The 21,703-nt window shown below is 34.9% G+C and overlaps 1 protein-coding gene across 3 annotated transcripts in view; it reads right to left on the minus strand.

Moving 5' to 3' along the window:
* Positions 1-20,600, minus strand: part of IFT74 (intraflagellar transport 74) — an 81,374-nt gene extending 60,774 nt beyond the window's left edge. Inside the window, exons 1-8 of one of the 3 annotated variants that reach the window (XM_059072966.2) lie at positions 20,500-20,600; positions 15,670-15,808; positions 12,275-12,410; positions 9,803-9,851; positions 8,203-8,301; positions 7,975-8,035; positions 5,717-5,776; positions 4,231-4,292 (exon numbers count right to left, since the gene is read on the minus strand). In XM_059072966.2, the coding sequence (XP_058928949.1) occupies positions 4,231-4,292; positions 5,717-5,776; positions 7,975-8,035; positions 8,203-8,301; positions 9,803-9,851; positions 12,275-12,410; positions 15,670-15,789 (587 nt within the window). In that variant the 5' untranslated portion in view covers positions 15,790-15,808; positions 20,500-20,600. Of the gene's footprint in view, positions 1-4,230; positions 4,293-5,716; positions 5,777-7,974; positions 8,036-8,202; positions 8,302-9,802; positions 9,852-12,274; positions 12,411-15,669; positions 15,965-20,337 lie in introns of all 3 variants that reach the window. The other 2 variants (XM_059072969.2, XM_059072968.2) reach the window with 2 other exon arrangements.
* Between the last annotated feature and the right edge of the window lie 1,103 nt (positions 20,601-21,703).

Below are 21,703 nucleotides of genomic sequence, written 5' to 3' on the forward strand. Positions count from 1 at the left end.
AAACTTCCTTGACAACAAAAACTTTTCTTTGATGTATGGCTACTAATCGCTCATAGGACAATAATGGTCCAAAGAACACTGGCCTTGAGACTATTATAGGAAGAGTCTAAAGTGAATTATTTGCCAATTCCTTATAATCAATCGGCTACAATCATAATTTTAACAACTTAATGCAAATAGTGGCATTAAAAACTGTAACAAAATCTATCATTTTTACCTTCCATATGTGGGGAAATTTAATATACAGTATTTATATCTTTTAGAGAAAGGAATATCTCTAAAACACTGAAAATATATTTATGGATTAAATAATATGGGGTTTTAAATTTTCTTCATCATTATACAGGGAAGGGAACAGTGTCTAGTGGTGTGGATGGAGCAGGGCTGGATAAAAGCGGATGGAGATGGGTGCATAGGAGTATAATACACTACTTAATTTTGGGGTATGTTCAAATTTCTCTATAACATAAGGTTTTAAACACATGTACATACCTGATAATTTCTTAGAAAAAAGAAACTAAAAATAATGTAGATGTACGTTATATCCTAAAAATAGTCATTTTTAAGGTTATATCAATAGTAAATTCAGTTCAAATGTCTACTGAGGAAAATAAAAACTGTTTTGGATGATGTACCCTGTGAAATAAAAGAACTGACTCATTTGTAATGCGTATTTGTATTTATAGGAACACGTTTTCAATAAAAGATATAAATGTTTTACGTGTAATATTTCCTAGCAGATAATGTAAATTATACGTTATGGTTTTAAATCTCAATTATAAGACTGAGATAACTTTAAAAATATAAGGCATCTTTTTCTAAATAACCTATCATTTTACCAAAATATCATTTCTTAATTTGAGGCAAATATTCATATTTGAGAAATGTAGTAAAATGAAATAAATTATGAATGAGCAAAAACTACCTTTCATCTCTTACATTCAAAAGCCTCTTATAATTAAATATTGGGTATTCAATAGATATCTGACTAAACAAAGAAAAATAAATTTTTAAAAATTTCTTTACATATTTAAAATTATAATTACATATATTTTTAAAGGATAAATGATTTTAGCTAACACCAAACTAGAGAAGTGTAGACATTAGAATTGGAAGAGAATCAGTAGTTCAAGCAGGCACATGAAACTGAATTAAAGCCACAGGCGTCACAGTAACATATTGAGGCTATATACTATAACCAATTTATTAAAAATAGGTGTTCCATAATAAACTAGATGGTCTCATACCACAGTAAATGGTGGTACTAAAAGAGAAGAGAATAAAAACAAGATTTTTATACCTGCTTTCTCAAGGTATGACATTTCCTGCTCCCTTTTAATGTAGAGTCAAGGTAAAGTCTTGTGTTATTAAGATGTTGGCTATCTGATTAACACATGAAATAAATCTATCCTCCTGTGATATATAAAAATTAACTTTATAAAAATAACTTATTATTAATTTAAATTTCCTCTTAAAGGGTCAGGAGAACCTATTTCACTCAGCCTTAGTTACAGACTACAGATATTAAGTTTTGAAACTGCTGACATTTTCAGGACAAAGTACCTTATTTTAAGAACATTTTCCTTAATCAAATGAACCAAATAGACATAAAAACCTATGAAATTCTTAAATTTATAATCTGGGAGTTATCTTTTTGGATAAAATATCTACAAAACATGTACATATAATATTTATAAATCTGACCTGGGTATCATATAACTTTGCAGATAAATGATGAAATAAATGAGGACCTAAATGTGCTAAACTATATAAGGTCCTCAACAGGTTATAGCTTATTATTTCTTATTCTTTAGGTACCTAGGAAAGTATTTTATATGTAGTAAATGATAAATATTTGCTAAATGGTCGAAAACCAGAACAACAACAACAAAAAGGAAGTTTTCAAGTAAGTGCTTGGTCACCATGAATAAGGAATTTTCTTTGTAAAAGGGAAGAGACTTCCAGTATATTTGTAATTTTTAAGATAGCACTTCACGGACTTCCCTGGTGGTCCAGTGGTTAAGACTCTGTGCTACCAATGTAGGGTGCCTGAGTTCAATCCCTGGTTAGGGAACTGGATCCTGCACACTGCAACTAATACCCAGTGTAGCCAAAAAAAAAAAAAAAAAAGATAGAACTTTATAGTAGCATCAAATGATAGATGGGGAAAATGAGATTCCTATGTTTTACATCAATAGAAAATTACATTTATCTTTCAAATAGTTCATCCTTATATTTAACATCCTATTCTTCATCAAATATTTACTGTACATGCAGAGGTAATATGACAGTATGTTTGATGTTACATAGTTTTGGTTAATTATTATCCTTGCTCTCAAGGAAATTAATATTGATAAGTTTATGGAACAAAATCTGCGCAGTATTAGTATGTACAAAATAGCTCATCTTCTGTTTGCACTGCTTTAGATAGTAATTAAGGTCAAAAAGTCAATAAAGAATAATTATGTTAACTAATGCTGTTGTCTGAATATTTGTGTCCCTCTAAAATTCGTATGTTGAAATCCTAACCACCAAAGGTAATGGTATTAGCAGGTTGGGGCCTTTGGGAGGTGATTAGGTCATGAGGCTGGAGTCCTCATGAATGGGATTAGTGCCCTTAATAAAAGAGATCCCACAGAGCTCCCTAGCCCCTTCCACCATGTGATGATACCTTGAGAAGGTGCTAGGTATGAACCAGTAAGACAGCCTTCACCAGAATAGGACTATACTGGTGCCTTGATCTTGGACTTCCCAGCCTCCAGAACCGTGAGCAATAAATTCCTGTTGTTTATAAGTAACCAAGTCTATGGTGTTTTGTTATAGCGGCAAATGGGCTAAGATAACTACATTACATCCATTTATTATCTTTGTAGGCATTACTGTCACTGCCACATTTACCTTATAACCAAACTCAAAGTTACTTGGTATTTGGTCTTTAACCAGGTTATATATAAAGATGCACAAATAATCTACATCTATGATTAGATTACTAATATAACAACTAATTATCAATTAATAATTGAATAATGTAATAATGTAAATAGCCCACTGAATAATAATGTGTGTTTCATTAGACTGGGGCTTAAATCTCATAATTCAAATTAGTTAAAAAGCTCAGGTTAGGGACTTCCCTGGTGGTCCAGTAGTAAAGAATCCACCTTATAATGCAGGCAGGGAGGGTTAGATCCCTGGTTGGGAAACTACGATCCCACATGGCATGGGGCAACTAAGCCTTCGTGCCACAACTACTGAGTTCATATGCCTCAACTAAAGCCCATGTGCCGCAAACTAGAGAGCCCATGCGCTCTGGAACCCGCGTGCCACAGCTAGAGAGAAGCCTGTGCACCACAATGAAGAGCCTGCATGCCACAATGAAAGATCCTGCATGCCTCAACAAAGATCTCGCATGCCGCAACTAAGACCCGATGCATTAAGCTGGGACGAAGTGAGAGAGCGGCATGGACTTATATACACTAACAAACGTAAAATAGATAGCTAGTGGGAAGTAGCTGCATACCACAGGGAGATCAGCTCGGTGCTTTGTGACCACCTAGAGAGGTGGGATAGGCAGTGTGGGAGGGAGATACAAGAGGGAGGAGATATCGGGATATACGTATATGTATAGCTGATTCACTTTGTTATAAAGCAAAAACTAACACACCATCGCAAAGCAATTATACTCCAATAAAGATGTTTAAAAAAAAAGACCCAGGGCTTCGTTGGTGACGCAGTGGTTGCGAGTCCGCCTGCCGATGCAGGGGACGCGGGTTCGTGCCCCGGTCCGGGAAGATCCCACATCCGGGAACCCGTGAGCCACGGCCGCTGCGCCTGCGCGTCTGGAGCCTGTGCTCCGCGACGGTGAGAGGCCCGCGTACCGCAAAAAAAAAAAAAAAAAAAAAGACCCAATGCAGCCAAAAATAAATAAATAAATGATAAACAAATCTTTGAAAAAAAAAAGAGCTCAAGTTAAAATTGCAAATGGTAGAGATGAAGATGTTCTTATCCATCTTAGATTTTAAACTCCAAGATGTAGAAATTTTATTTCTCTGAATGAAGATAAGGTACATAAACAATACAATTTGTATTGTAAATATTCAACTTTTTTAAATAAAAAAATACATTAGGGAAAACCAATTAACAAAATTGTAAAGAAATAAATGGCTCAGAAGTTAAACTACCTTATACAAGTCACTTATAAATCTGTTTGATTTCTAAATGGACTGTACTCACGCTTGTCTTTCAGTAAATATAATATCCATACTTTGTGCTTCTCGATCATTTTGAGCTTTAAGCTGAATAAAGAGTTAACACAAAAGTTATTGATAAAAAATTACCATTAGGCCAAACTATCTCTTTAAAGGTTGTTCTGATTATGAACCAATTAGAGATTATTATAATAATCATAATGCCACAGGCAAAGTTTTAAAAAATACAGTATGCTTCATTTAACAAACCACTACAAACACCAAATACAAAGAAATGGTCTTTTTCACAGGCATTGTAATCTCACACCAAAAATATGCATTGTTTACTGATCTGTCAAGTAATCTAATGTAAACTTCATTAATGTAAACAGAGTTTCAAGATTTTATTAAGTGTTCAATAGTTGATTAGTAATATGTTAAATTTATACCCAATGCAAGTTGTATTCTTAAATCATTTAGGATTTTACCAGAGTACTCCTAGTTGACTCTACCTGTGCATATTCAGCCTAGAATTTGGACCCATTTCAAAAAACTAAAAAAACACAAAGATTTTACTTTTTTACATTTGGCATTAAAAATACAGTTTTTAAATTGGGAATTCTCCTGTGTTCTAAAGCTAAGAATAATTTCACTACATTATCATTGCTTTTATTAATAGAATCCCAATTTAGAAAAGTCATTTTATAAATCCTATGCTTTTAGAAAATAGTCTTTGATTGTATAAATTATAAACTATGCTATAAGTTGTATGTTATTTATTTCCAAATGTTTATAATCAATTAAGCTAGCAATTATCACTTTACTGTTTTCTACCAAATAATCCAAGACCACTGAATAAAAATTCTCATTTACTAATCAAAAGTAGTATTATGTCTGGCATCATACGGTAACTATTCATTTTCTCCCTTTCTAATAAAACTCTTCATTGAGTACTCAGCTCCGTTTGCACAAATATTAAACCAGAAGTATTGCAAACTAATTTATATACAAGGATATGTAGACGGGAATCCCTAACTAATGCTTAGTGAGAGACCAGTTCAGACACAGCCTTGTAGGGGCTTCCCTGGTGGCGCAGTGGTTGAGAGTCCGCCTGCTGATGCAGGGGACGCGGGTTCGTACTCCGCTCCGGGAAGATCCCACAGGCCGCGGAGCGGCTAGGCCCGTGAGCCATGGCTGCTGGGCCTGCACGTCCGGAGCCTGTGCTCCGCAATGGGAAGAGGCCACAACAGTGAGAGGCCCGCGTACCGCAAAACAAACAAAAACCAAAAACAAACAAACAAAAAAAACCACAGCCTTGAAGGAAGACATTGAAGCATCCACTTGGGAGAGCTAACCAACAGGAAGAAATTTTAAAAGAGCAACTAAAGGAACTCAACTATAACAGTAGTATTTAGGATCAGAGTAATACCTATCTCCAAGGTACATAAGGTTTTATCAAATTATTTCTAGATATAAATGCTTTGTTTTGGAGGCTATGTATATCTATTGCTTATACTTATAAATTTTCTTACCATGTTGTAATCACTCATTAATTCTTCCATTTCAGTGTTGGTATTAAGTTTATCTACCAACTAAAAACAAAAGTACAAAAAAAACATATTATATTAGTCTTCATAAATTTTCTCTGTAATCCATAATATAGGTATTCAATCTTACAACTAATGAGTAGTCATTTAAGTATTAATACTTCCAAGTACTTTACATTCTAAGACAAAAACAAATATTGAGCTATCTAAGTAAGCATATACTATGAATTACAGCAATCAATAAACTACATCTTTAGGGTGGAAAAGTAGGCAGTAATGATCTACTCTTCCTGCCAATCGTACCTCAAAGAGCTTTGCCTGCTCTGAAAAGATGCCTGAGCTTATAAAGAAGGATGTTGAGAAGACAAAATCTGGGGGAAGATCTCTCCCTCTCTCTCTCTCTTTTTTTTTTTCTTTTCAGGGGGGAGGAGTGTTAACGGATTTACAAATTTACACCAGTGTAAATGTAAAATGATTTTCTTGGTCTTCTAAAAATTAATATTAAAAAAAAAAAAAACAACAGGGCAAGGCACAAACAGAACACTAGTTAGCCTACTTCAAAGAGTTAGGCAATGACAGGAATAGCAAACGTATTTACCTATTTACCTTGTACCAAACCCTGTTCTGAACTTATTAGATGTATTATTTGACTTAATTTTCACAGTTACTCTAGGAAGTAGATATTTTGTCCATATTTTGCAGATACAGAAATTTAGCAAGTTGTATAACCAGAATCTGAACAGGAGGCTACTAAAAGCAAACTATTTGGATGTAATTGATTTTAAAAGACTAAGCTTTCCTAATATAATATATATTACTATATATCACGTTTTCACTTGTGGTATGAATAATAAGTGCTAATGAGCTCTAATATTTATTGAGACCTTACTATATGTTAGATACCTGGCTAACCAACTGCTTTCTCTGTATCAGAGAAAAACCTATAAACAGCATATTTTACATGTTATTAATATTTTTATATTAAGTAACTTACCTAATGCATTCTAGTACAACTAAAAATCCCTTTCATCTAATGTCTTTTTATATTTTATAAAAAACAATTTTTCTCATATTTAGAACAGAACATCATTTACAGAATATTACGGGTTATAAAGTCCAACAAATGTGAGAATAACAATATACTATAATCAGAGAAATTTTGTTTATGAGTACAATGTAACAATATCAAGTAGGTATACCATAATTTACCTAACCGTTATGGTGGCATGTTTCCTATTTTGTGTAACACAATTTTTTTAGTTGGACAAGTGAGATAGAAGTTTTCAATAAGTCCAGAGACCACTGCTGTCTAAAGTACCTACAGAGTAGGAAGAAGAAAATTTTGCCGCTAGAAATTTTCACAGGGCCAAGATTACCCCAGAGATTGAGGCAGTAATCAACACTGCCAACGGGATCATTTCTTTTGGAAATCCACATTAGGAAGCATCTTCTGGAGGTCCACATTAGGAAGCAAAACTATGTTTATGTTAGATACTCTATTTTGACAGAAGGCAAACACTATATTTTGAATGAAATATACTGATGAAGGTAATTTGTGGACTAAGTAATTACATTTTTAAAATTTCATGATGACAACACTCCATAGAAAGACAAAAACATTTTTAAAGTAATGACATTGCTAGTACCTGATAAATTTTATCTACTTTAAAAATTATTATTTTAATATTGTTAGGGAGGGTTTCCCTGGTGGCACAGTGGTTGAGAATCCGCCTGCTGATGCAGGGGACATGGGTTCGTGCCCCGGTCTGGGAAGATCCCACATACCGCGGAGCGGCTGGGCCCGTGAGCCATGGCCACTGAGCCTGTGCATCCGGAGCCTGCACTCCGCAAAGGGAGAGGCCACAACAGTGAGAGGCCCGTGTACCACACACACACACACACACACACACACACACACACACACACACACACACACACACACAAAAAAAAAAACATTGTTAGGGAAAGAAAGTGTGCATGTTTCTGTATTTTTAAGTATTGATAAATTCTTTTTTTTTTTTTTAAAGGCTTGAAGAATACGTATCAATCTGTTAAGCCAAATTATTTCTGGGGAGGGAAAGAAGGGAGAAAGGAAAGGGAAACTTTAATATCTACACTTTCTATGGTTTCAATCTTTCTCACTACGCATGTATTCATGTATTATTTGGTATTTAAAATAACATTTTTTAAACTGGTAAAAAACAATGAAAATATTCAAAAGAAATTCAGAAAAGAACAAATACCATGTTGTAGTCTGCTAGTTGTCCTTGAAACTCTTTGATTTCAACAGCTAAAGTCTCAGCTCTGGAAACATAAAATAAAAACATTCATAAATACATTAAATAGGCAGATGAACATTATGAATATTATGTATAACTACAAATTCAGTATTAAACTCCTGATACATACTACATTAAATGTTACTCATAATAAAAACATATCTTGCATACTTTAACTGCAAAATTACTCACCTCTTTTCATATGACAAATACACTGAATTCTCTTGATTGTACATTTCTATTTCTTTCTGAAGTTTATTGATTTCTGTTTTAAGTTCACTTATTTTACTTCTAAGTGAAAAGAAATAAAAAAGTCAGTAATACTTCCAATCCAGAAAACAGTCTCTCTAGTTAAACAACAAACTTTTCATAAATGTGTAACAATAATATAAATGGTTTTGTGAAATTTCACTAAAAAAAGGAAAACAATTTAAGTGGCTTATTTGATTAAGGAGGTATATCCCAACTGATAAACTGATATAGATTCTCTATTCATTAAAAAAGATGAAACAGTACTGGAATGGAAACCTGGGCAAACTGGTACAATCCAAGACAGAAGCAGATACCTAATTGTTACCCTTACAGCTCTTGCTACTCTCTAGGACAGGGTTTCTCAAGAGCAGCACTACTGACATTTTAGGTCTTTGAATAATACTTTGGTAGGGAGGTGGTATTCTGTGCACCGTAGGATGTTTAACAGCATCTCTGGTCTGGATGCCAGTGGCACACCCCCCAAACCTAATTACGACAACTAAAAATGTGTCTAAAAATTGCCAAATGTTGCTTGGGGAGCAAAACCACTGCCAATTGAGAACCTCTGCTCTACAGTCAACTACACCAAAAGGTAAAACTATTTTTTAATACAGAAGCACAAATCCTGGAGAAGAGAGGCAATGCAATGATGAGAAATAGCTCTATCACCTTCCCTTCTTTTGATTAAAAAGTGGCTGGATATCAAAAGATGCTATTCAACTGATGGCCTCACTATCTTTCTTACTGATGTCAGCTTTGAGGACAGATGGAGAAAACCTACCCTTCTCCTATTGCCTTCTGGAGTTTAAGAATCAAAAGGATTCAGGTAATTGAACAACAAAAGAATTAAGAAGGAGTAAGAAAAAAAACAGAGCTTTCAGGACACGATAGAAGGATGCATTAAATGGAATGCAAGTCAGAGAGAAAGAAGATATAGAGGATGAGCCAATAAGAAGACAAAGTGTAATGGAAAAATGGAGATAAGAAAGTAGGACACCTGAGCAGAGAAAAAGGTAGGTATGGAAAGAGAAAAGAGTTCTTAATTTAGAGCTGCATACTTAAGAGATATATAACAAAGCTTATGAATTAATTAAAAATAGGCCACATTTATAGCAACTGACCAAATACATACTTACTTAAAACTCTATACTAAATATATTATAAATAAACATATATATTTTATCATTAATACATATATGTATGAATAATATATTTCAGAATAACTAGTGAAAGAAACATAAAAGATTATTATTATTAAATGAAAAACAGTGAACTTGAAATATATAGTTCACATACATTCAAATACATAAAATTTAAAACCTCAGCCTAACTGTATCACCACATTTTGTGATGACATCTATTTACAGCCACATTAACCAAAAATGATGTTAGAATACAAAATTCTTAGGAATTAACAGATACCTAATTATCTTTTATTTTCATCTTTATTTGAGTATAACTGCTTTACAACCTAGTTATCTTAATAAGTACCATAGTTAAAACTTCATGTTCATGCATAGAAAAAAAGTATTTAACATACCGAAGAAGCCCAAGATAATAAGATTTGTCTAAAATTTGCCTCTGGGGACCTAAAAAACATTTTTTTAAGTATTAGTGTTCAGTTTGAAAATGCCACCAAAATAGCAAATCCAAAGCACAACCAGAATTACACTCAACAGTTCTCTAATAGTGCTCACAAATGTCGCAGTAAATCTGAAAATAAGGAAGAAGCACTGAAATAGAAAAGAGAACTAATATCTTAGCATCATGACATAATGGAAGCTTGAATTAAAACCACAAAGAGTGTTAGGACAGTGGACTCAAAAAAACAAAAACAAAAACAGTGGACTCTACAGGTCAGGTTGGCTGAATGGAAACTGGGTCTAAGGGGATCTAGAACAGGGCTAACCAAAAGAACTTTCTGCAACAGTGGAAATACTCTATAGCAGCACTGTCCAATAAAGTAGCAGCATGGGAATACTGACCACTTGAAATATGGCTGGTGCTACTAGGAAGTGAATTTTTATTTTACCTAATTTTAATTAATTTAAACTTAAATAGCCACATATAGCTATTGGCTATCATAATGGACAGTGCAGATTTAGACTACAAATTTCTCAATGTAGGCAAGATATTATGATTTTACATAATTCTTTCAGAGACTTTTTAGAAAGAAACATAATCTTACATTTCAGTAGGACTAAAAAAGTATTCCTAGGTTAAATGTCCCAAACCTTGAGAGAGGTGAAGTGCCCTGCAAGGCATGAGAGAAATGGCTAGGGAGTACTGACTGAGGTCTATGCTGAGAAAAGGGAGAGAATGTCTCACTAGAATGGGAAATGAGAAACTGGAACAGGTAAGAGCAAAAGTCACAGCAAATAGTGGTGCATGATGGTAACAATCAGAACTCTTTTGCACAAGGCTTTGAAGTAGAAAATGACTATCTTAAATGATACTGGTTCTGTTTTAAAGGAGAAATTAATACAGTAATAAAATTTGATGAATTCTCTATAGAATTGCAGTATGCGACTACCTTTGTTTTTTTTGTTTGTTTTTTTTTTTTTGCGGTACGCGGGCCTCTCACTGTTGTGGCCTCTCCCGTTGCGGAGCACAGGCTCCGGACACGCAGGCTCAGTGGCCATGGCTCACGGTCCCAGCCACTCCGTGGCATGTGGGATCCTCCCGGACCGGGGCACGAACCCGTGTCCCCTGCATCGGCAGGCAGGCTCTCAACCACTGCGCCACCAGGGAAGCCCTACCCTTGTTTTTAAATAAGTAATATTAAACATAAACACTTCTATGAAGACATTTTTAAAAACTAAACAACTACAAAATTTTGACTCATTTTCCTTCACAGTATTGATAATTATTATTAAGCAAGCATTTCTAAATAATCAATTGTTTGTTTTTTTTTACATCTTTTGGCCACGCCACACAGCTTGTAGGATCTTATTCCCCAACCAGGGATTGAACCCACACCCCATGCATCAGAAGCATGGAGTCTTAACCACTGGACCACCAGGGGAGTCCAGTAATCAACTGGTTTTTAATATTTAGTGAGCTAAGGGTATTATAATACAAGGAAGAAAATTTAAGTCTCCTGAAAGGCATGATATACTGTATTACAGAAGGTAGTATGATATCTTATAATTAATTTTGTACCAGTAGAGTATCTTCGTCCCTGATAAGTCATTTGCACAAATACAGAAAATAAAAAACTCATAAAACAGTTCACCATGCTTTGAATTATATATATATTACAGACCAACTTTCTGAATCATAACATATAGTTATTATTATGCCTTTCTAAACATAGAGAGGCATAATGAGAGATGTAGTATAAATCTATGTGTTAGCCTCACTTCCTTACTTAAGCATTATAATGGAATATTAATTATTACCAAAAGTAACACTTCTTGACTCACTACTCATAAATACACAAATACCTTACCAGTGTCATTTTGGTACAGAAACCAAAAAAAAAAAAAAAAAAAAAAGTATTTCAGAATATTTCCATATAGTACTAGAAATCTAATTTTTATTCCTGAGCTTTTCTTTTCTTCAAATTATTTTCAAATTTCTTCAAGTTATAGCAAAGTTAACCAACAAGAACCTACTGTATAGCACAAGAAACTATACTCAATATTTTGTAATAACCTATAAGAAAAAAAAAATCTGAAAAGGAGTGTATATATATATGTATATATAACTGAATCACTGTGCTGTACACCTGAAATTAACATGATATTGTAAATCAACTCTACTTCAATTTAGGAAAAGTTATAGAAAACTTCTATGTTCAGAAAAATGAAGATTAAAATAGCTAATATATGTATATAACTCCCTAGTTCACAATGAATTTTCACATTCATTCTTTTATTTAACCCTTACAATTTTGTGAATCAAGGAATAAGAATTGAGTAAAATAGCCTCTTTCAGTCTATAATTCTGATTTAGTAATATGATACTGTAACACTTCTACAAAATATACTCATTTTCTTAAAATAGATACCTTTCATCCCAGTTTTCATTCCACTCAAACCTTGTTGTGTCACAGGACGATCAGCAACTTTGATTTGGGAAGACAGAACTCCTACTGTCCCTATGGGACCACCACGAGAGCCCAGTCTTGCTGTTCCAGGTGGCATCTAAATGACAAACAAGATTCAGTTTTAATAAACAAGAAAAAGACTGTGCCTCTAATATTGTTAAGACTGCAAAGAGAATATTTAAAAAAACTAAGATTCTATATAATTTGTAAAATTTTCCTTACATTTTTAAATGTCTGAAATATTAAATAAAATTAACATTTAAAATTCTGTGATAATTAAATAATACATTTCCTTGAAATTCTATGTGTAGATGTATTTATAATACTCCCAAACTGGAAAGGAGTAAAATGTCCACCTATTTGTTCTTATTTAACCATAGGAAATGGTTATAATTCCATTTTTGTAAAATAAAGTCTGGAGGATTACATTAAAAAATAGTAACAAAGTTTATCCCTATATAATGATATAATAGTTCATTTTTATTTTATGTTTTATATAATTTCATATTTTCAACATTATTGCAGTAAGTATATATTACCATTAAAATCAGAAAAAAATAAATTTTCATCTTGAGAAAAAAAGATATAATTACAGCACAAGATAGCCATGTAAGTATTAAAGAGTTTCCATCATTCAGCAAGCATTCATATTATTACTCTTCATGATTCTCTACTTCAGGTCTGCAGAATCTAATGTAAAAGTCAAAAGACTTTTGAGGAAAAGTCAAAAGACTCCCTTCTTGTCAGTTCATATAGTATGTACAGGCATGGGAAGGTATAAAGGACAGCCTGAAACTGTTCCAAGATATCCTTCTTTTGTTTATCTTCCTTTCCCTCTTTTCTTTTTTCTCACTCTCTGCCAAAGAATAAAGTAGTAGATTTAAATATGTAGTAGAAATTTTAGATAGAGGTTAGATACAACCATTCTGGTTGATTTTGATTGTTTTTAATTCTTTTAGCTGGTAGCCTCAAATTCTATCAGCTAACATAGTTCTCAAGTGACTCTGAGAAGTACGTGGTAATTTATTTGAGTATAGGGGCCAGGAACAGTAACACATTCCAAAGAATACATTGTATACAGGAATACTGTCAACTACAAATTCAAATGAAATGAGTTCAGGATTATCCTGAGTGATCTTTGGGAAAGAATGCTAAATCTCTCCTTGGATAAACCTTCTCAATAATTTCCTCTTTGGCTCTATGCAAGCATAATTATGACAGCTACTCAAATAACTATATCACTTTAAAAAAAACTTACCAGATGAAAGTATAGAGAAGAAACATAAATTAAAACTGCACACATTAAAAAGAATGGAGTAGATATTCATGTATTCACACAGAAATATATTTACATTATTGAAAGAAAAGGACAAGATAAATAAGAATGTATACATATAGCACTGTCCTCATTTTGGAAAATACTAAAACCATACAATTATATATGGATGTGTGTTACTGTTTGTAAACGGATAGAAAAAGGTCTAGAAGGATACACATCACACCTTAGACAATGGTTATACCTGGGGTAGAAGGAGGGAACACTGACACTTTTCCTTTGCATGTTTTACAACAAGCATTACTATTTTAGTATTTGCAAAAATTAGTTAAAGCACCTGGCAAACAGTAGGTGGCCAATATATTTCAGATTCCTTTTATAAATATTTAACAAGCATAAATTCTTACTATTAGAATAGAAAAAGATACCCTAGCTCAGTACCATATATATATATGAAGACTTTAGAAAAAGCATTTCAGTATAAGTTGATGATGTTGATAATATTTCCTAAAACTCTAGAAAAATCTTAAAACTTTAAGAAAACCTAACTTTAACAAAATTATTCCCTCCAAAAATTGCTGCTCTTCTTATGAATTAAACACAGGACCCAACATTATCTCTAGTTTGCAATTAGTCTACCGTCCGAGCTTGAGTACCTCACACGCACCTTATGAGATAGGCAAAACCATCTCTTGTGAGCATCAGAGAAATAACTATGAATATTTTGGTGTATTCATTTCTTTCTATGTAAATGTAAATATATATATATCTTTATGTTAAACTGACACCACACTGCTTTTTTCACTTAATACTGTACTATAAAGATATTATTTCCTGAAATATTTTTTGAAAATAATTTTTAAAGGCTACTTAATAGCCGATTATAGGGATAGACATATCATAATTTATTTAAGATTAACCTGTTGTAAGGCCATTTAGGCTGTTTTCAAATTTTCACTATTATAATTATAATGAAAATGTAATAAATATCCTTACAGGATATTATTCTGCTTAGATTTATCAGCTTATAAAGTTTACCAATTCTTTCTAATGTGGTGTGTTTCTCTTACTGATTCACTGATTTATGACACTCTCTATCTTACATTAAGCTCTTAACATTTACTAGAGTTTGTTTCTAGGCTGTTGTAGCAACCAGAACACTGTTTTACTTATTACTTATATTTTTATATTAGAGTATTGTACTTTTTCTTATTTTTGCCTTTGTACCATTCTAGGTGAATGCTAGAATAGTTTTACAAAGATATTCCTTCCCCTACCCCAAGAGAAATCTCAAGGAATTTTGATTGGACATAGGATTTATAGCTTTAATACAGAAAGAGCTTTTACAAATGAGTAAACTTTCCTTTTTCATTTTAAGAGTCTGAACTCTATGTATGACATATATGTTGCAAATACGTTTTTTTAACCAGTTTGTCATTTTTCTTTTAAGCTTTTTACGATGTTTTCAATTTTTGTAAATTCAAATACATAAATATAAAAATACTATCCTTTTCAGTACTCGACATTTCTTGTTATTTTTACAAAGGCCTAGCCTATGCCAAGTTTATACAAAATACTTACCTATATTTTCCTCTAATACATTTATGGTTTCATTTTTTAAATATAAAATTTCTAAAATATCTAGAATTCTGTGTGAGGGAGGGATTTGGTTTTTTAAAATAAATGGTTTACCAGTTATTTGAATGCACTAGTGAATACTCCATGTTTTTCCAACTAATTTGAAACACCATCTTAATCATTAATTAAATTCTTACATGACTGATTCCATTTCTGGTCTTTTCCATTTCACTTGGTTTTGGCACCAATACGCTATACCACTTAAATTATTGTAGCTTTAAAATAAATTTGAATATCAGCATGAGCAGGCCTCTTTCTCTTAACAGCGTCTTTCAAACATTCTCCCACATTTATACTTCTAGATGTTTTCCAAAAAACATATTTATATAATAGTATGTTTTCTTCATAAAGAAAACCAAAGAAGAATCTCTTATTATAGACAAGCTTCCCAAATTCTACCAGGATATACGCATAATAATTCAATTATTTGTTTTAAACTTACTCCAGTTGCCACTCGAATATTTCCTGATGGGGGTCGTATTCCAGAAGGAGGCCTTCCTGTCAATCCAATCCCACCTCGAGAAACAGGGCGAGCTGCTGAAGGTTTGTGATTACTGGCCATTGCTTGCTCACTTTAACCACTGTTTGGAAACAAGGAATAGGTCTCCTTTGGTATCTTCTGTAGCAAGATAGTAGCGACCTGCGTACCCTTCCTTCAAACATTTAATCCATGATGACTTTTCTTGCAAATTGCCATTCCAGGTATCACTACGTACAAGGTTGAGCTTGCTTTAATTCTGTTCAGATTTGACATTAATGTTTGATTTAGAACAATGAAATCATTTACTACAACATGCCCTCCTCATTTCCCTGTTATCTTATCAAAATGCAAGCCCCTCTAGGTATCTCTCTCTCGGACTCTCATCCCATAGCTTTCTCTCTCCTGGCAAAACCAGTATCTTTCTTCTCTGCTGATATTTTCTCTGTGATTTCTGGCCTATAATAAACTCCTTTATATTCTCAATCCTATTATAAATAGTTCCTTTTACACTTTGCCTTAACAGGTTCCCGTCTTCTCCTGAAAATGCTTTTGGTAGTTAAGGCTGTTTTAGCTTCCTGTCCCACAACTCCAAAGCAAAGGAGTACACCGCACTCTCCTTGCTCCACAATGTCACTGTCAAAACATTATTCTTCCAAGTTTTTTAAAAAATAAACAGGATTCTCTTCCCTTGAGGACCAAATAATGCAACTATATTGCCTTGGATCTTTCTTGGTTGCTTTTATCTAGGGACCTCCTAATCTCTCCCCCATGTTTACTAAAGTCTTTTGTTCACAGTCCTCTATTCCAGTACCACCAACATCCTGGATGACTTCCATATGGATACTGGATTCAATGTGTAACATTCTAGCTTCACAGTTCCCTAAACCTAAATTTCAGTAATCATTTCAACTCTATTTTAGTCATTCATAGCCATGGCCAGAGCTGGAGCTTGTCATCATCTGGAATTGTTTCATCTCAAATATCTTAATTTAAATACTTATTCTCTGGCCTTAATTTCCTCTCCTTCTACCTTTTCCTCACCTTTATTCTCACTACACCTTCCCTTAAACTATTTCCTTTATTCACTCATTCTCTCCCAGTTTACCAGCCCCCTCCTTTACTCATCAGAATATATTATTATTTAAAGTTTTGGCTAATAATTTAAAATAGCATTTTAAAATTATGGGTCACAACCTATCAGTAGCTTATAAAAACAATTTAGCAGATTATGACCAATATGGTTTAAATATGAAATAAAATAGAAAATACAAGAGAGTTCACTGCACATAGGAAGAGTACTATTTCATTAAATTTTTTTCAGTTATATTTATATAAATTTACACATATGTGTATACTGGTCTATAATGTAAAATATACGTCCTATTATAGGTCATGTTCAAAAGAGTTTTAAAGATACTGAACTAGAGAGAGAATATGGAGAAAAAGAGTGCCCAAGACTCTGGCCTCAGGAATGTCAATACCTGGAGATTGTACAGAAGAGGAGAAACTAGTATTAAGAGACTGAAAACAAAGACTCAGAAAGCAAACAAAAAACCAGGAGTGTGTGTCAGAGATGCCAAGAAAAGGCAGGAATGGTCAATGCCATTTTCTGCTGGGAATTCAAATAAGATGACTCGTCCATTGGAATCCCCATCCAAGAAACCATTAGTGACCTTGAGGAGGTCGGTTTCAAGGACTCCTTTCCTTCTCAATATTAAATTACTGTTTCTTGAGTACCATCAACAAATCTGCATTCTCGAACTCTTCTTCAACCCTTCTGGCAAAATCAGAAACTATTTCTACGTTCAACCTGGACTGCTGAACACTGTTGGTGGAAATCCCAAGACTGTACAAACTGGAGAACTGCAAAGCCATAGTAACCAAATTTAGATGGACCCTCATCTCAGAAATTATTTTATTTATCCTTTATAAGCTACTCTGTCCTTGATGACTCCAATTCTTAACCACTTTTCTAATTAAGTCTGTTCCTGCCACTCTCAGCAGATGAATCAATTTCATAATTGAGAAAATTAAGGCATGAAATCTACCACATTTGGAGCACATAAACTTACCTATATCCACCCTGACCTCCAATCTCAATAGTCATCCTTTCTCTCATTCAAGATCAATCTCTGTTCTGATTTATCCTCTTGATCCCATACCTCTGGGACATTAGCTTCCCTCTCCTTGCCAACTTCCTTCTCCCTCACCCCTGCCCCAATCTCCTTTGGGGCATTATCCAGCTCTTACGTATGTCTTTAAACTTCCTCCTTTCTTTCAGTCTGTTATCATGTTCCATTCTTTCCTAACCTTAAAAACTAATTTCTTGATCCTGAAACCACCTTTAATACAGTCTTATATGTCCTTTTTCTACGTAGGCAAACTCTAAAAAATAGCTTATATCCATCCTGGATTCCTACTATTCCATTCAAATGGTTCCTGCCAATGCAGCTAGGAATGTAAATGTCATCTCTGTTACTGGTGTCCACTCCTACACGAAACCATCTCTGTGACACTCCCCTCCTGTTTCTCCTTTTTCAGTCTCCATCTTATTCTACCTGTCTTTATTAGCAGCATTTCTCAAGATATCATCCACAGTCTATTTTTCTTTTTCCTCTTTAAGCTCTCATTGTGCCACCTCATCTACACTCAGGGTTTTAACAATAAGCTAATGACTCACAACACCGTTATCTCCAGTCCTGACTTCTCACACTCCAAGGTGTTTATATCCAAACAATTACTTGACATTTCCACTTCAATATATCATCAGTATTTCAAAATAAATATATCTAAATGTAAACTCATTGTCATCTCCCCCAGATTTGCTCTTCCTCTTGGTACCAACTCCTAGCCACACAAGTCAGAACCGTAGTCCTTGATTTCTCCTTCTGCCTCATTTCCCATAGGTAATGAAATAATACTACTGATTTTATGCCTAAATGTTTAAAATCTAACTTCCTTTCCATTCCTATAGTACTGTTCATGGCCTCATGGACTCAAGTGGATTATTATACTGGCCTCCTGAGTGGTCCCCTTGAATAACACACATCTTGCCTGTTATCCTCCCTAGGAATCCTTCAACGACCAGACCATAACCACACCCACCTTCTTCAATTTGAATTTACAGGGCTGACCTAAATGCTACGATGAATCTATACACATCTCTATCCCAGGACCTATCACACCAATTGAAATAATCTGCTTAAGTATTTCTCTACCTTGAAGGCAAGAGCTGGATCTTATTTATCTTTATATCCCCAGCATATATCTCAGGGCCAGGCAAAAACTTTCTGTTCTTTTGTACCGTCTGAATTTCCTCCCACATGAAGGCATTGTCAGTTACAAAAATTTACTAAATTATTAAAAAGGAAACAAATCACTTCTTGAACTAAAATGGTTTCTCAATTTCTACAGCCCATGCCCAGTACTTCTTCCCTGGCTTTCCTTAGTATCATTTATGATCAGTCCTTGGATTACTCCTCGTCTCTCCATAATATTTCATCCTTTTCTTATAACTTGAACTAGGCTGATTACTCATAAATCAGTTTCTCCTGATCTGTCCTTTAAACTGGGCACCAATTCTAAGTTTTCAACTGTTTATTGGGAATTTCTATTCAAGTATCTCATTATCACTTTATACTTAATATGTTCACACCAAACTTACAACCTTCCCATTCCAACTAGCTCCGTGATTCTATTTTCTTGCCGTTTTGAACTCTTCAGACAAAGTAGCAGAATTACTACTATTATTATTTCAAATAGAAAAGTGAGTTTCATGAAACAACTTTTTGAAAGGCAGACAAGGTCTGTGGTCAAAACGGTTTCTCCCAGAGAAATCTAATACAATAAACCTGTTTCCAAAAGAATTAGTCAGTGTTAACCCAGCTTTCCTGAGGAACTTTAAGAAAATGTACGATATATAGAATTTCCACCTGCTTTTCTTTGCCACTGCTTTACTATCGTGGAAAAAGTTTAGTTAGCATTAGATCAGTTCCACCGGGTAAAATAAAAGGGAGGGGCACTAGTAACAGATATGCCACTAACTCCGGGGTTAGTCATTCAAATGTTCACACAATCGCTGGGGTTATTCACACAACCAGAGAGGTTCCAGAAAGTTTAGGGATGCTAACGGAGCTCCGTCAGTTACCAGCCATATTATCCCCTCTGGACGTGTTTCCTCATCTGAAGTGGGGCAGCGAGCTCTAGCTTGCACAGCCGTTGTGACAATTCCAGATACCTCACATGAAGCATCTGGCTCCTAATTATTACAATCATTATCCACCCCGAATCAACCATTTTAACATATATGAAGAAGTGGAAAGTTGCTAAGTCCCTTCCGCTCTGACCAACAGACAGAAATCTATTATTACTTCGAGTAAAATCCCTCGGCCCACAGTGAACTTTCTCTTTGAGGCGCTCGAATCGTTCCCTCTGGTCTCGCCTTGGCAGGTCTCCTAAGGGGACTGTTTGAGGTCTCTCCTCACGCTCTGCCGGACTAGAAATGGGACTTCCTTGGCGGAGAACACCTAAGAGCTGGATTTATTTTGTTTGAAGCGCATCAGCATCTCCAAAGCTAAGATAATCGGCAAGAGAGGCAAAGAGGGAGAGTTTGGACCCGGGATTTCTCACCTCCGCCGGCGCTGAGGGCGCGGAAGGAGGGGCGGCGGGGAGTGAAAGGAGCGAAGTCGCACGACTCAAGGGCATTCGCACTTCTTTCCGAGCCCTCCACCACCGCGTAGCCCTCCAGTGGGGCCCGTGAGTCCGTTAGCTCACCCGAGACGCCCCGCTCACCCGCGCGCAGCTTTCCTGGGGCCTCAAGGCCTAACCCCTAGTGGCCGCGTGCCTTCGCGTCTCCTGGCAACGGGGGCTGGTCGCGGTGAGGCCCCCTCCTCCTGATTGGCCATCCTCGGCCTTCGCTCAGTGAAGCGAGAGTGAAATATTCTCGCGAGGTTTGAGGACTAACTTCTGTTACCTCGGTACCTCTGGAAGACGGAGAAGACGGCGAGTTGGCTAGGAAAGAATGTTTTATTTTAAAACTTTGATTTTCTTTGTCATCAAAGTAACCTCTCTTGATTGTGTGCATGACCTGAACTCACTCCAGCGAGTTTTATCATATCGCTGTGTAACATCATTTGTAATACATCAGACTTTTTTCAGCAGCCATGGCTCACGGGCCCAGACGCTCCGCGGCATGTGGGATCCTCCTGGACCGGGACACGAACCCGTGTCCCCTGCATTGGCAGGCGGACTCTCAACCACTGCGCCACCAGGGAAGCCCCATCAGACTTTTTAATAAGAATTATTTGAAGTTATTCTGTGGTAGGCAGCATTCATTATACAGTCTTTTTGTTTCTCATAAGTAGTGGTTTCCTTCCTGTTAGAAGGAAGGAACACAACATACAAGATATAGCATTAAGTATTGATGCGATTCTGGTACCATATGTTTCATTTCATTGAAAGCTTTATACCTTTAGGCTTCCCTTCAGAGTTATTTTGTGAGGAGGGCTGAATTAAAAGCAAAGTGGTCTTAAAATATTATTTTAAAATCAAATGTTTTTTAAATATGTTTTTTTTAAAAAATGAGATTTACGTCATCTCAAATCCTACTTCTCTAATAAAAGTAACTTGCAGTTTGTTTTTTTTCCAGTCTTCCTATAGACAGCTTAAATATGATGGAAGTTCAAAAAAAAAAGTGATGGGAGCTCTAAACATACATACATACATATTGGACTTTTAACATTTTCACATTATTCCCATCTTGCATACATTTTTTATGCCCAGATTTATTCTCTTGTATGCCTGCCTTCAAGTAGGTTAAAATCAGTGCAATACAAAATGAAATAATGTCATGTGATTGAGTTCTCAAAGTTTGTAAAACATTTTCATGTAATTTTTCCATTTGAGACCAACATATTTGTAGTGGTCATTTGTTATCCTTATGGTCGCTGTAGTAAAGGGTGGTAGAATTTGCCATCCCCAAATATGCCACTCTGGT

Source organism: Kogia breviceps, chromosome 8, assembly GCF_026419965.1.
Source record: "Kogia breviceps isolate mKogBre1 chromosome 8, mKogBre1 haplotype 1, whole genome shotgun sequence".
NCBI lineage: Eukaryota > Metazoa > Chordata > Mammalia > Artiodactyla > Physeteridae > Kogia > Kogia breviceps.